General features: G+C 44.0%; 1 protein-coding gene across 7 annotated transcripts in view; it reads right to left on the bottom strand.

Annotated features, from left to right (window-relative positions):
• Positions 1-14,685, bottom strand: part of caska (calcium/calmodulin-dependent serine protein kinase a) — a 134,818-nt gene that overhangs the window by 59,186 nt on the left and 60,947 nt on the right. For all 7 annotated transcript variants that reach the window (XM_083775894.1, XM_083775895.1, XM_083775897.1 and 4 more), the window contains exons 3-5: positions 10,557-10,662; positions 7,751-7,828; positions 7,444-7,516 (exon numbers count right to left, since the gene is read on the bottom strand). In XM_083775894.1, the coding sequence (XP_083632020.1) occupies positions 7,444-7,516; positions 7,751-7,828; positions 10,557-10,662 (257 nt within the window). The remainder of the gene's footprint in view (positions 1-7,443; positions 7,517-7,750; positions 7,829-10,556; positions 10,663-14,685) is intronic.

The raw sequence follows: 14,685 nt of genomic DNA, 5'->3' as shown, positions 1-14,685 counted from the left end.
TAAGCCATATCTCCAAAACTGGTGGGTCAAACTGAACAACCAATACGTCAATTTGAAGCTATGTTTCCCTGCTTTCATATGAAAAGAGAAGGGAACCCGCACACTCATATGCTCCAAGTCCAAAAGATACATTTATTGACAACGTTTCGAGCTAAGGCTCTTCATCTGGTCAAAACTCTTTTCATATGTTACTTTTTGAACCCAGCACCTCCATGAAGTGATGTGCGTATTTGTCCCTGCTTTCATATGACATGAAAAAACAAAAAACAAAAAAAATCCAATGGCAGTCTCTCAGTCAAATTTGGTCACATATGTATGTACGTGTGTGCCGATGTTCGTCTGCTGAGGCTGTGTGGTGTATTCAACAGTACTTGAGCAAAAGCACAGATACTAATTTACTAACTACTAGTAAAAGTAGCTCAGTCAAAATGTTGCTCGTGTAAAAATACTTAAGTGCAAGTAAAAGTAAAAGCAGATTTTATATCAATGCACTGCTGTAATGTTTTCACAATGAATTTACAGAACCATGCATGTAAGCAGAGTTTGTTTTCGAACAAACTACATCGAACAGAAAGCATTTGAAATGTATGGTTTTTTTTGAGGGGTGCCTAACGGCTCCAATGAACAGCTGTGTACACGTGTCCCTATGTATACTATGCATGTCTCCATGTCTATGTCTGTTGGGAGTACGGACAGCTGCAATACCACTGGGTGACCTAAAGTGGCACTGTTGAGCAGCGTGGCTGTGTGTCTATGTACGGTATGTATGCATATTTACCCAACGCACACTCACACTAACACTCTCACACACACAGTTTTTTTTCAAACATGGACGTCAGATATGGCCATGGGTGTTTGTCACGCTGATGAGACGATCAGCATGCATGCATGCGAGTGCTGTGGAGGCTCAATGTCAGAATGTTCCGACACTACAAGGCCCACTGCTTGCCATTAGGGGGAACCATTAGCTTTGACCATGTATAAGCCACCCATAATCACACAAACAAGCACCAGCGATGCTGCTAATAGCCCCCTGTGTGAAACAGGAACGGGGCTGCTGAGTGGACTGCTGCAATTTCACCTTGTAAAATTAGCTGACATTCAAGTGCCCAATGGGGAAATAATAAGACCCTTCCCTGGATCCCTTAATTCAAGACATTCGTATGGAGAATGTGACATTTTGCTCCGGAAGCGAGACTTTTGGGGCGGGAACCCCTTTTGGTGTTAGCATTATGTTATGCTTTAGCTATTGAAAAATAGCAGATCTACAAGCTCATAGCGCGCCACCGAGTGGCACGCTACGAGCTTGTAGGTCTGCTATTTTTGAAGAATCGTGAAAAGTGACATGAAAGTGTTTGAGAACGACTGATATAGAAAAACATAGCTTTTTCAAGAAAACAGTCAGGCTTTAGAAGACATTTGCAGAATCGTGGGTTATTAACAGTGCAGTCCTCTGAGACAGATGCAGCGAGCCAGGCAGACATATTGTTGATAGTATAAGATTGACTGAAAGACGGACTGATTGACGGCTTTAAAGGCTTTGGCTGATTTATCCGAGTGATCAACAAACACCCAGATCCGTCTAGACAGATGAATAGAGCATACAGTATAGACACAGAATAAACCCATGGGGAGATCAGATCATACCTGCAGCGTCTGGTTCCAAAACAACTAACTCAGCATCTCCAACTCACACCTCCATAAGGAAGACAGGATCAGATAAACATCATGTTCTAACCCATCAAAACCGGGAAAGAATCTGTTCTCAAAAATAGCAGATATACAAGCTCACAGCGTGAAAAATCCTGAAGGTGTTGGAAAAAGGTTTTAATATTTTTTTTCTCTTCGGGGGGGTCCCTGGCACAAATCATTTAAAGATGGGGGTCCATGGCCAGATACATATAATTATGGGGTCCATGGCCAAATATATAATGATAGGGTCCATGGCCAAATACATATATAATTTTGGGGGTCCTCGGCACAAAATTGTTTGAGAATCACTGATTTTGAGGGCATTTTGTAGAATCGGCCTCAGGCCTTAAATGGGTTAAGAGAAGAGGACTCATATCCAACACAAGCACACATTTTCTCTGTACTAATTGGAACATTCTTGTCTGCCATTGTTTACTTCTTTACACAATTACAGCATCTGAATCTGACATGCGCCATAAGGTACCATAAGTCAGAGCGTGTGTGTGTGCGTGCGCGTGCGTGCGTGCCTATTTAAGTGTGTTCTGGTCAGTTGAAGCAAAAGCTATAATAATTACCTGTTAGATGAATGTCAGACTATAGCATCTTCTACAAAGCAAATGACAGCTTGATTAACCTATCATAACAAACACATGCGCACACTTTAATATAGACTAAGCCGGGGTCAACTGTCTTTCTGATATATGAAGCATTTAGCAGAAATAGCATTAAGAGCAGTGGTGTCATGCTTGTAGAACGCATGACAGTAATTTTTTGACACACCGTGTCAAGTACTGTGCCGAATAAAATGGGCCTGGCTACTACTTTGCATATCAACAGGACAGCTTTAACTGTTTATACCTGAGCGCACGGTAAGCATGCACACTTACAGCAGTAGGCTATGACTCCAGTATAGGCTACTGCTGCTGTGTGGTCTTCTGCACACACAAGAAGAATGCCTCCTCCAGAACAGATTAATTCGTCCGAAGCAGACTTTTTAGTTTTAGCTAGTGTGCAGTAAAGATGTTTGTCTGACTAATTTTTGCGTTTGTGTCTAGAACTCTCTCATACACTATTTAACAATAGGCGTAGGGCGGCTATATCAGCTGTTCTGTTTGTTCTGTGTTCTGCGATGCGAACGTGCACGCACGTGCGTGCACGTGGCGTCATTAAAACACAGTGGTACCAGTAAAAAAAAAAACACCATAACACCACTGATTAAGAGCCATGGCATGTACAACAAGCATTTAGATTTCCCATCTACATGCAGGGAGTTTCAGCTAACCTGAACTACCAGTGAAATAGTCTGCTCTCCTTCCATCAGCAACTCTGACAACTCGCACCATCACAGCAGTATACGCCCGTTCTATGTTTACAGTAAAGGCATAATCATCATGTTAATTCATTATTTAACCTACTGCAAGTATACAGTATGCATTATCCAGATCCCCGCATTGCAGTTTCCCGACATCCGTCATCAACCTTAGCGTAAGCCCCTATTTGCGTATCAAAGATAGCGTTTGCAAAAAAACGCAAGACATTTCGGGGGGAGCCCGCATCACACATGCATTCCAGCGGCTATGCTGTGAAAACACAATCTTCTTTTTAAAAACCATCTGGGCTTGTTGGAGCTGGTATACCAGCTCTGCATTCAAAACTTGGGAGAGTGGGATAATCAGATGCTATCACTTTGGATTGCCTCCGCATTGCTGTGCTCATCTCTATGCAAACTCCAACACACACACACACACACACACACACACACACACACACACACACACACACACACACACACACACACACACACACACACACACACACACACACACACACACACACACACACACACACACACACACACACACACACACACACACACACACACACACACACACACACACACACACACACACACACACACCATTGCAGCCGTCTCCAGTGGAGGTCTGTGATGAGGCAATTGGAGAACGATAAATACTGTGAGACAAACAACAGCGTCTCAGTGATTTATGAACGTCAGGATTCAAGTGAATTCGACGACTTTGAGACTTTCACCCGGCGGAAGAATGTGGCTGACTCAAACCCATCCATATTCAACAAGGACACTCTTCTTACCATGTGTGTATGCGCGTGCGTGTGTGCACAGTTCAGTTCAACACGCTGTGTGTGTGTGTGTGTGTGTGTGTGTGTGTGTGTGCGTGAGGGTGTGTGTGTGTGTGTGTGACTACATGTTTCCAACGCTATCCCGCGTGGTGCGACATAAATCCGAGGCGGTGGATCTGATAAAGCAGAGACAGGACACGTGCTGCAGTCAACGGTTAAATGGTGATAATGGAAGTGAAAGCCACCCTGCACCAAGGTTAAAAACCCACAAAGTTATAAGTCTACGTCATCCGTTACATCCACCTTCAACCGCTTATCCGTAGTCGGGTCGCCGGGGGGGGGGGGGGGGGGGGGGGGGGCAACAGGTCCAGTCTCCTTCCATGAGGAACGTGCATCGTCGAGGACCTCCCTATAGGGAGACGCTCGGGAGGCATCCTTACTAAAATGCCCTGAACCGTCTAAGCTGGCTCCTTTTCAAAGCCAAGAGGCAGCGGGTCTACTCGCGTGACTGACCTTCTCACCCTGCGTTAGTTATACTTAATTGTGCATGGGGTGTCACACACCGAAAGTATACAGGCTCACACACACAACACATCTCGACTACGTTTAACTAATTCTGACCTGAGATCAGATTCTAAAAATGCCTTCTACATCCTGACAGTTTTCTGAAAAAGCCATGTTTCTATGTCAGTTGTTCTTCGATTTTTCAAAAATAGCAGACCTACAAGCTCGTAGCGCGCCACTCGGTGGCGCGCTATGAGCTTGTAGATCTGCTATTTTTCAATAGCTAAAGCATAACGTAATGCTAACACCAAAAGGGGTTCCCACCCACATTGGTTAACTCGGGCATCACTTGTAGTCTTCATCATGTTGATGAGTTTTATCTTGACTTCTAGAGTCTAGGGTAATATCTACATATTGTTTAGCATTAACCCGGAAATGAAATGCCACATTTGCACATTTGACATCTGGTGCACTCGTGATATTGTTTTATATCCACAATCTGTCAGCAACGTACCATGTACTGTTTTTGAAAAAATGTTGGCCGCAGTCATAATCCACCTCCATACATAGTACATGCTGTCCCTTGTTGCTGTTGCATATGGTCCGAAAATAATCGTGTTGTCAGTGTACATTACACAAATATAAATATATTGAGCTACAACAAACGCAACCAGATGGTAATGAATTCATGGAGAGAGAGATAGCACACAGTTTGTCCACGGGCCAAAATATTAGGTAAAAATCCAGACGGGTTGGAAAACACAGATACATTGAAGTACATTATGTACAGTTGTGACAGAAGCCTGCCGATGAAATCGGTCAGAAAACCAGGCCTTGAACATTGCAGGTTTTATGTAACGTTATCAAAGCAGTGTCTGGGACAGTAGGCCTAAATACAATTGAAATAAAAATAAAATAAATAAACTACCGGTATCTCAGCGAGTAAGAGTAACTCGTGCACTGCTGAATGTAGTATCATCGCGGTGTTCAGTTATGACAGTGTGTGAACATTATTCATTCTGTAATTCTACCTAGTTGGCAAGGACAGCTACAGTGGTCAACATGGATTTACACAAACACCCGGAGAGAGATTCTGACCATGGACACAGAATGAAAACCACACACAGCACAGGTGTAAATTAACCCATTCTGCGCGTGAACCCCTTTTGGTGTTAGCATTACGTTATGCTTTAGCTATTTAAAAATAGCAGATCTACAAGCTCATAGCGCGCCACCGAGTGGCGCGCTACGAGCTTGTAGGTCTGCTATTTTGGAAAAATCGAAGAACGACTGACATAGAAGACATTTTTAGAATCTGATCTCAGGTCAGAATGGGTTAAAACCCACAGTGCAGTGACGGCAGCAGCCGCCGCCGCAGCAGCACTTGGCTACCGTCTGGCAGTAAAGTATAGCAGAAATATGAGAAGGGAAAGGCTGTAAAAAATTGTGAATGGAAGAGATACAGCCAGTGCAAGTCAAACGACCTCTTTCCTCCTCCTCCTCCGCACACGCACGCACACACACAGTGGCCTCTGTCCTCCCGTGCCCCTGAACTGACTGACTGGCAACCTCATTACTCACGGTAGAGACAATGGAGTCGTGAGGGCTCAGCCAGGGGAGCCAGCCAGGGGCAGGGCATGGAGAATAGAAAGCAGGGTGGAGGCAGAGACAGAGGACAGACGGAGAGATAGCACTCTATAGGTCCGGGTGACTAATACAGTATGCCAGCCTGCATGCTTAGAGAGAGATAGTAATCCACTGCAGCCATGGTATAATATGCATGGCGAGTCTCCGGGATAGGCAATAAACCACGTATACAAAAGGAGCCACCGCTATAGGCAGGCTCCCTGGATGATGTGATATAAAAACCATTAGATCCACAGTCACGGAGGAGAGCTGCCAGGGGAATTGTGTTTCACTCTCTCTGCTTATTTGTTGAACGTCGAGAGCTAGAGACGCAGACGGAGGAGATGAGAGGTGTTCGTTGGAAGCCAAGGAAAGACTTAATAAGAGTTCTGATGAAACCCGGGATGCTTTTACTCATTATGCCGGTTCATGGGCTTGGGGGGGCTGACATTGTGTTTCTTCCTCGCAATACTACCTGTTCAGGTTCAGGGTTACCCACAGAACACACACACAAAGAGATGTAACTTAACAGAAGGATGATTCTGTCACACATACACGCACACACACACACACACACACACACACACACACACACACACAAAGATGCAAGTGAAATATGAATATCATAGTTCATTCTTTTTCTACCTGCAGGTCTGCTGTCAATCACAAACCACTTTATCTGACCACACGTCTACCTACAGTATATTACCTACCACAACCAGTTGTTAGTACAGCATGTGTTGTTAACCCATGTGACAACCGCAAGACCTGCCTAAATCTGCATCCTTCTGCAGCATCCAACAGAGGCCAAGGTCACCCTGGAGACCATCCATCGATTTGGCTCCGAACGCAGAGATCATACAGGCTTAGGCCATTTTACTAAAGAGGTCTTCCTAACCAGAGGTCTGGTTACCCTTTTATCTTTTTAACCCTGTACTGTTGTTGTATCTGTTATGTTTTGCTTTGTTTTTTTCTTAATAAAGTCTGTTCCTAGTGTTCCTATGTAAAGCGCTTTGGGTATTTAGAAAAGCACTATATAATAATGATAATTTGAGCTATTATTATTATTATTATAAGTGAATTTGCGTAAAAACACCTCCCCTCTCTTTTTGCCTCTCCGTTTTCTTTATGTCTCCCGATCTCCCTAACACGAGACAGATGCAAACACAAAAGTAAAAGGCCTTATTAATCATTTGGGTTTCATGTGCAGGAAATCAAGAGAGCCTTGAGAAGAACTGAGTAAATCAAAACAAGAGTAGAGGAGAGTCAGCCTTTTGTGCTCTGTCTGTGTTTTTATGTGGAAAATGTCAAGTCTAAGGTCACGGACGGTGCGTGTGCACTGAGCAGAGAGAGAGAGAGAGAACAAAAAAGAATAAGGCAATTCTACCCAACATTTTTCAACAATGCCTTCGTGAGGCGCCGTGCTAACCAAGTTGTCGCGTTTCCTCCAAAATACATCACTTCCTGATAATGCCAGGCAACAAGGAGTAACCCAAACAACTAGTCTAGTCGGGAAAATACCTTGACATCTCGATGAATGACATTGTTGTCATGGCAATACCGTAGCGCCTCGAGGATCTGTCTCATGTAGTGACTGAGGAGAGAGCAGAAAAAGCGCTGTCACGGCAATGTCACACACAAGAGAACGGCACAAATGACACCGTTCAAAGCCATTTGAAAGGGTTTATCGGCATGTCAATGCACTATGATATACAGTAATAACGGTGAGAACGTGACTGTTCTGCATTTGCTATGTGTATGCCAACTTTATCGAGGAGTGATTTGGAGCGGTTATTATGAGAGAATAAATTATGCACAAATAAATTACCTGGCAACCGCTTCACTGTAGACAAAGCCGGCATCTGCTCTCTTTACAATCTCAAAGCACAGGTCTGCTCCGTCCATGCTGAGAGAGAGAAAGAGAGAGATAGAGAGAGAGAGAGAGAGAGAGAGAGAGAGAGAAGGCAAGGAAGGGAGGGAGGAAAGAGAAGAGAAGGGGGTCAGTGTGACATAAAGGTCGGCGCAGGCGTCCAGGAGGAAAGGAAAGGTCACTCTTATTGAAACACAGTTTGTCTCTGGCTGCTTGTAGAGGTGAATAGGGAGGCATGGCTCGAGAGAGAGAGGAAGGCCAGTCATAGTGTGTGTGTGTGTGTGTGTGTGTGTGTGTGTGTGTGTGTGTGTGTGTGTGTGTGTGCGTGCGTGCGTTTCATTCAGAAACAGAACCTTATAAGGAAATGATATATAGTATATAAGTATTTCACAGAGACTCAACTATTTGTGAACAGTAAGTATAATGCAGCTCCACGATATTAACCGAGTCCCCAGGAGGATAAGGATATATTACTGTAACTAAGAGGTTTATATAGCGCTTTGCATTGAGAAAGCCCTCCTGCACATTAATTGACAATAATGATGTGGCTCTCAACAGCTTCTCAGAACAGTTAAGACCAGATTGTTGCTGGAGGTGACAGCGCGTGGCTCGATGCGCAGGCCAACAGTGCCCCGTCACAATCGATGCCGTTAGGGATGGGCTTTTAACCCATTTTGTCCGGGAACCGCTTTTGGCGTTAGCATTACGTTATGCTTCAGCTATTGAAAAATAGCAGATCTACAAGCTCATAGCGCGCCACCGAGTGGTGCGCTATGAACTTGTAGGTCTGCTATTTTTGAAAAATGGTTTAAATGTGCCTCAAATCCTTTTTGATTGATTTTGACGTCAGACCTGAATGGGTTAAGATATGGCCATTAAGCCACACAGCATCCACTCAATTTAGCCTACTTAGCTTACTTACACAACTACACTGACCATGCTACAAAAACACACATTGTGTGTGTGTGTGTGTGTGTGTGTGTGTGTGTGTGTGTGTGTGAGAGGGTGTGTGTGTGTGTGTGTGAGGGTGTGTGTGTGTGTGTGTGTGTGTGTGTCTATGCAGTATGCTGCACATTGCACACGCACTCACTCATCACGTACAAATCTAAGCCAGTCATTTACCAAGCAGGGACACAGACTCTCGTATCGCTCTTCCCTTCATTCTCACCATTATCTATAAAGTGGCCAGTCAGCACCATCGCTGTGTGCCTCTACACCAATTAAAAAGGATTGTTAAGTTGGATGTGGCCACTACACGGCCATATTCTATGCTCTGCTGCACTGGCAAATCCTCAGTTAATGCAAAAATAGAATAATACAATCTTGCAAAGCGCTGAAAATGCGACGCTCTTTTCCCGGCTGCATTTAAAAAAAAATCACACCCGTGTGAAGTGAGGGGCGCTCATCGTACAACATCCATTCATTGTCAATGGGAATGTAATAACTTTGTGCGGGACAAAAATTGCTCATTTGCTCGTCTACATATGACGTAAATTCTCCATTCATTGTCAATGGGAATTTAATGTTTGTGTAAGACAAAGATCTACACTAAAGCTTGAATATTAGCGCTGTTATATTAAAATTATATATTTTTTACTATAGATTAAATTGATTAGTCTGGGAATTAACTCAACACTATGGATTTAGTGTATGCCATTGTGCCACTTGCAATGTGCATGCAGTAGGCTAATGTACATGTGATCTATGTGGGCTTGTGCATGCCGGCCGAAGCGAGGGCTCAAAAAAATGAGCTTGTTACATTTTTGGGGTAAAGTATCCCTGCACCAAGGCCTACTAACTATATGCAAAAGACTCCAGGACTTGCACGATCGGTGATAATGGAATTAAATGATAAAGGAATTAGTTCTGGAAGGAGGGAAGAGAGGACGAGATATGGAGAGGTTCTGTGTATGTGTGTGTGTTTGTGTGTGTGTGTGTGTGTGTGTGTGTGTGTGTGTGTGTTGCTTTGAGATGAGCTGGCGGGTGTAAAATCTTAAATCTCATCTCAGCCCTTCTTACAGACTGTTTGACACTCTCCCTCTCGTCCTTCCTTTTCTCCTCTTTTCTCTGTCTACTCATCATCGCTCTCTTTCCTTCCATTCAGTTCTCTCGGGTTAACAAGCCTTCTCACACCGCCACCAGCACTGGATATGAGAACCACCATGGGGGGTTTCCCCTCTCTCCGCCTCCATCACCAGTCTCAATTTATACTCCGTTCTTTCAGCCTCTTCTGCCAACCAACCTCCTCCCTTCCCATCACATCATGCCCCCCCCCCCCCCCCCCCCCCACCCCCCACCAATGGATCAACGCTTCCCCTGCTGCGGTCACTGTACATACTGTACCCCCTATCAACCATGGCTTCCTCCCTCTGACATTTTTGACACCCGTTTTCTTCGCACGCTGGTTTTCAAAGTCTGATCTGAGGACCCCCAGGGGTTCCTCGGTGGGGTTCCATGGGACTAGCCTGGCTAATAAGACAAACTAATAACACGTCGTGTATATATATATATATTTTGCCAACGGCTGATTCGCGTCTGGCTTATTAGCCAGGCTATACCATGGGACCCCCAGCTAAATTTGATTTGTTAAAAAAAAAATCTATTGACCCACTTTATTTTATATATAGCTTAAAGTCTTTCAGATGGGGGTCCACTCCACGGCCATGAATGTGTGGGTCCTTGACATGGAAATGTTTGAGAATCACATGATTTAGCATCATGGTGGAAAACTGTGGAAGTGTGAAGGAAAAAAAGGGAGACTCACTATTCGAAGACCATGTAGAGCATGCCGTCTGAGCTGTAGGTCTCCAGCAGCTCCACGATGTGGGGGTGCTTCAGCATGTGGCAGATGCTGGCCTCCCTCTTCAGGTCTGAGAACACACACACACACACACACACACACACACACACAGGTCAAGACAGATTCCGCTAACGGTAATTAAACATGTCATGTTGTTGTTAAATAGGAATAAACACAGAAGCACCCGGAAGGAAGTGGACTAAAGAAAGTGGAGCAGCCAAACTGAATTCCTGTTTTCTTTTTTTTTTAGATTTTTTTTTTTTTGCGGCTTACGCCTTTTATTGATTTTTTAAGGGACAGATAGTAGGCTGACAGGAAACGGGAGAGAGATGGGGGGATGACATGCAGTAAAGGCCGTGTCGGGTTCGGGAGTCGAACCCGCGGCACACCGCGACTGGATCACCAGTCCGGTGCCCAGACCGTTACGCTACGGCCTGGGCCTGAATTCCTGTTTTACACAAAAAAAGGAGGTTGTACCCCCCCAACTTCCCAAGAGGCAAAAACAAATAATTTATTTTTTAATTTTCCTTCTTTTTTATGTGGAGAGGCTCGTTCGGAGAGGTGGAGAGGCTCACGCATGCACGCGATCGAAATAACCTATTTAATGTACTGTACTGTAGGCCTATTTATTATACCCACAATCGAATGCTATTCTAATTTAATTTACTTGCATAATAGGAACACTTTAGTGCTTAGTGCCTTTAGTGGGTTTTTTCCTAATACATTTACCTTGCAGACGTCACCTCACCTCTGTAATTTAATTCATAAAACACCTACAGTACAATCTCTCTCTAAATAATAGAAAGGTTTTCTTCCACAGCATCCCTATAACAAGGGAGCAGAACCAAAGGGAATCCTTCACATGACAATTTGACGCCTTCGTCTTTAACCCCCGTTGGAGGTGAAGCTGAATCTCGCAGCACTCCCAGCTCGACGATAAAAAAACGCCTGCATGTCAGAAAGCGCCGATATGGGCTTTCATGTTGCCTAGCGCTTACCGCGCTCACAGGCCCTAATGCAAAATGTAGAACTGCACAGTGCTCTAATTAGGGTCACGCCATCGCAGGCTGCTCAAATTGCAATGACACAGACAAGACGTTATGTGAAACGACAACAGGTCTGTCTGCAGTTTAGGTTCCAAAATAATGATGCTTGTTTAGCTCATTACTTACAGTGTCAGTGTTCAGTGCTATATACCCATGGCAATGAGCTTCTCCCACTTTAAAGGACCACTTCACCACTTTTCAACCCATCTTCATATAATTAGGTCCTCACTAATAATCATGACAACAATGGTGCAATTTCTTTCTACTCGGTCTGTGTCTCATATAGGAGGGCTGTGGGCAGTTCAGAAACCGTCTTCCAGTGACATCATCGATGGGGAATACAAGCTAATAGAAACTGCAGGCTTTCTAGTCCTGAAAAGTTGCAATGCGAAAATGGAAGCCATCGTTCTCACGATAATGAAAATCGAGAGATTCTTGTAAAACATATTGTTTAAAAAAAAATCTGCCTAATGATGATGTCACTGGAAGACGGTTTCTAAACTGCCCACAGCCATCCTATGAGACACAGACTGAGTAGGAAAGAATCGTGCCATTTTTTCATGATTATTAGTGAGGATTATTAGTGAGGATTATATGAAGATAGGTTGAAAAGTGGTGAAGTGGTCCTTTAACCCATTTAGACCCGAGGACGATTCCACAAATGTCTTAAATATGTAGTTCCAGAGACAGACCTCCCAGAAACAAAGATTTGAGTTCAAAACGTTCGCTCTGAAGGAATATATATTCAAAGATTTGTGCCACATTTTCACAATTTAGCTGATCTACAGGCTCGTAGCGCGGCACTCAGTATTTTTCAATAGCTAAAGCATAACATAATGCTTAAAACACCAAAAGGGGTTCGCCCAGAATGAGTTACCGTAATTAGCTCTGAAAGGCCAGGGTTAACAAGGGGAGAGGGGAGATAGCTACGTGTGTGTGTGTGTGTGTGTGTGTGTGTGTGTGTGTGTGTGTGTGTGTCACTGGACTGGAGAGACCGTCACTGGAGAAGAATACAAAACAGTGTCCTTTTAAAAGATGACAGACTTACAATAAAAGTAAAGAGAGAAAATAGCCAGATGTCACATGAGGGAGCCTGAGAGTTGTGACAAGAGTGATGTTCCCGGGGACAGCGACGGAATAGCTTGAACCAATCAATATTATTTCCAACACCCGACTCTCAGGAATGCAAATGGTGAATTGTTCTGTCATTTTAAACAGGATGGATGGAGGGTGCAGATATTGAGTATAAACCCTGGAGTCTCTATATTGGATAGAAAGCCACGTAGAGCTAATAATAAGTGTGCAATGCATGGACATTTCTCTACATGTCCAATGTAGGAGGCTGCAGTGCTCTGGAAAGGGGGTTCAATGTTGTCCACAGTGCAACATTATGTATTTAACACCGGGGGAGTTGTCTTTAGCCATGATTGCACATTACAGGTCTAAAACTGTGATTTCATTTGTGCAGCCATATAACTTCATGAATGCTTATTTTTGCAAGTCACTGCCCGGTCCTAAATATTAGGCAATAATATGTGTGCAAATGTGTATACGTGATATACAATGTTTGTTGTATTTGCTGTCTTGTTTACTTACTTTGCCATCATTTTTGTGGCTATACGTTCACTATAACTATATGTTCTACTCCCATCATCATCCCCATAACACTATTGATCATCATATTAATGATTCCTCCTCATTTACTTCTTATTGTATCCACCAGGCCAAAGGCGTGGCCGAGACTATGTTTTCACCCCTGTCCGTCCGTCTGTGTACAGCTAATTTCAGCAACTTTTTCTACTACTCCTAAAGTTTGTCCAAAACTCACACAAATATATACATCATCTCTGGGGTCATGTGATCAAGATGTACGAGTCAGATTTTTCTGATGCCATTCCAATTCCAATTGGCCATGACAGTCAAAGTTTGCAGCCCTGGGTAGGCAACCTGGCCTGGCGGAGACCTGTGCTCCGAGGAGCACACTTTTCTAGTTCATATTGATTTAGAGGAAAAGTCTCCAACTTTACCCATCACCTTTTCTCTCAGTCATTCTCTTCATTTCTACCCCCGTGCGTTGCACTCAGTTTACAAACACACTCAAAGGAGCACAATTACAAAAAAACCTGCAATTGCATTTAATCCTTTTGAAGGATACAGTAGTATATGTACAGATACATTTGCCTGTCAAACAATCAATCAATCCTCCATTCTTCCTTTTACTTCAACCATCCTTCATCTCTCCATCAACACAGCCATCAATCCCTCCCGTCCACCCACCCATCCATCATTCCTCCTTCTACCATCCAACAACCACACATTCATCTGTTCCAATAGGTGTCTGTCTGTCTGTCTGTCTGTCTGTCCTCCTGGCAGGCAGCAGCTATTCTGAGAGAGCAGGCTTGACGCTGGAGGCCAAGTACAGACATACTGTATATCACATATACATAACCTTTCCACCTTATGCACACGCTCAAAACTCATTCCCCGAAAACGCATTACCGAGCACTCTTAACTGCATTAACTTTTAATATCCTCTTCTTCTGCAATATTGCACGCTCATATATTCCACCTTCCCCCAGCATGGCATTCCCATGTTTAACGTTGGCACATTTATTGCACTGAAGAGATGCGAAAGAGACTCACGCGCACGCACACACGCACGCACACACTTTTTCCAAGGATGTGCTGACATTTAATTAAGCCCTGAGTTGAAGTCATGGGTGTGTGTGTGTGTGTGTTGCTCCTGGACTCTGCGCTAACATTAAGCTCATCCTCAGAGGACCAACACAAGGCTACTCTAGCTCTGCCCATGATGCTAATGCTACTAAAGCTGAGATAAGTGGCTACCTTGAGGCTAAACTCTCCTCCCGCCTGCCGCTTTAACGCTGTCTGGCGGTCCCCCCCACCAGTCCCAATCCAATGCTTGTCTGTGCAAAGGGAAAATAAAGGCTTAAACGGAACACTCCTTGTCTATACATTCTTGCCGATGTACCATATGGTGATGTGAATAGTCCATGAGCCAGTTTCAACCAAAAAACCTTTCTAAC

Source organism: Protomyctophum parallelum, assembly GCF_964188405.1.
Source record: "Protomyctophum parallelum genome assembly, chromosome: 11".
NCBI classification, from domain to species: Eukaryota; Metazoa; Chordata; class Actinopteri; order Myctophiformes; family Myctophidae; genus Protomyctophum; species Protomyctophum parallelum.
Note: the sequence above shows the minus strand (reverse complement) of the source record. Positions and strands in the feature narration are given on the sequence as shown.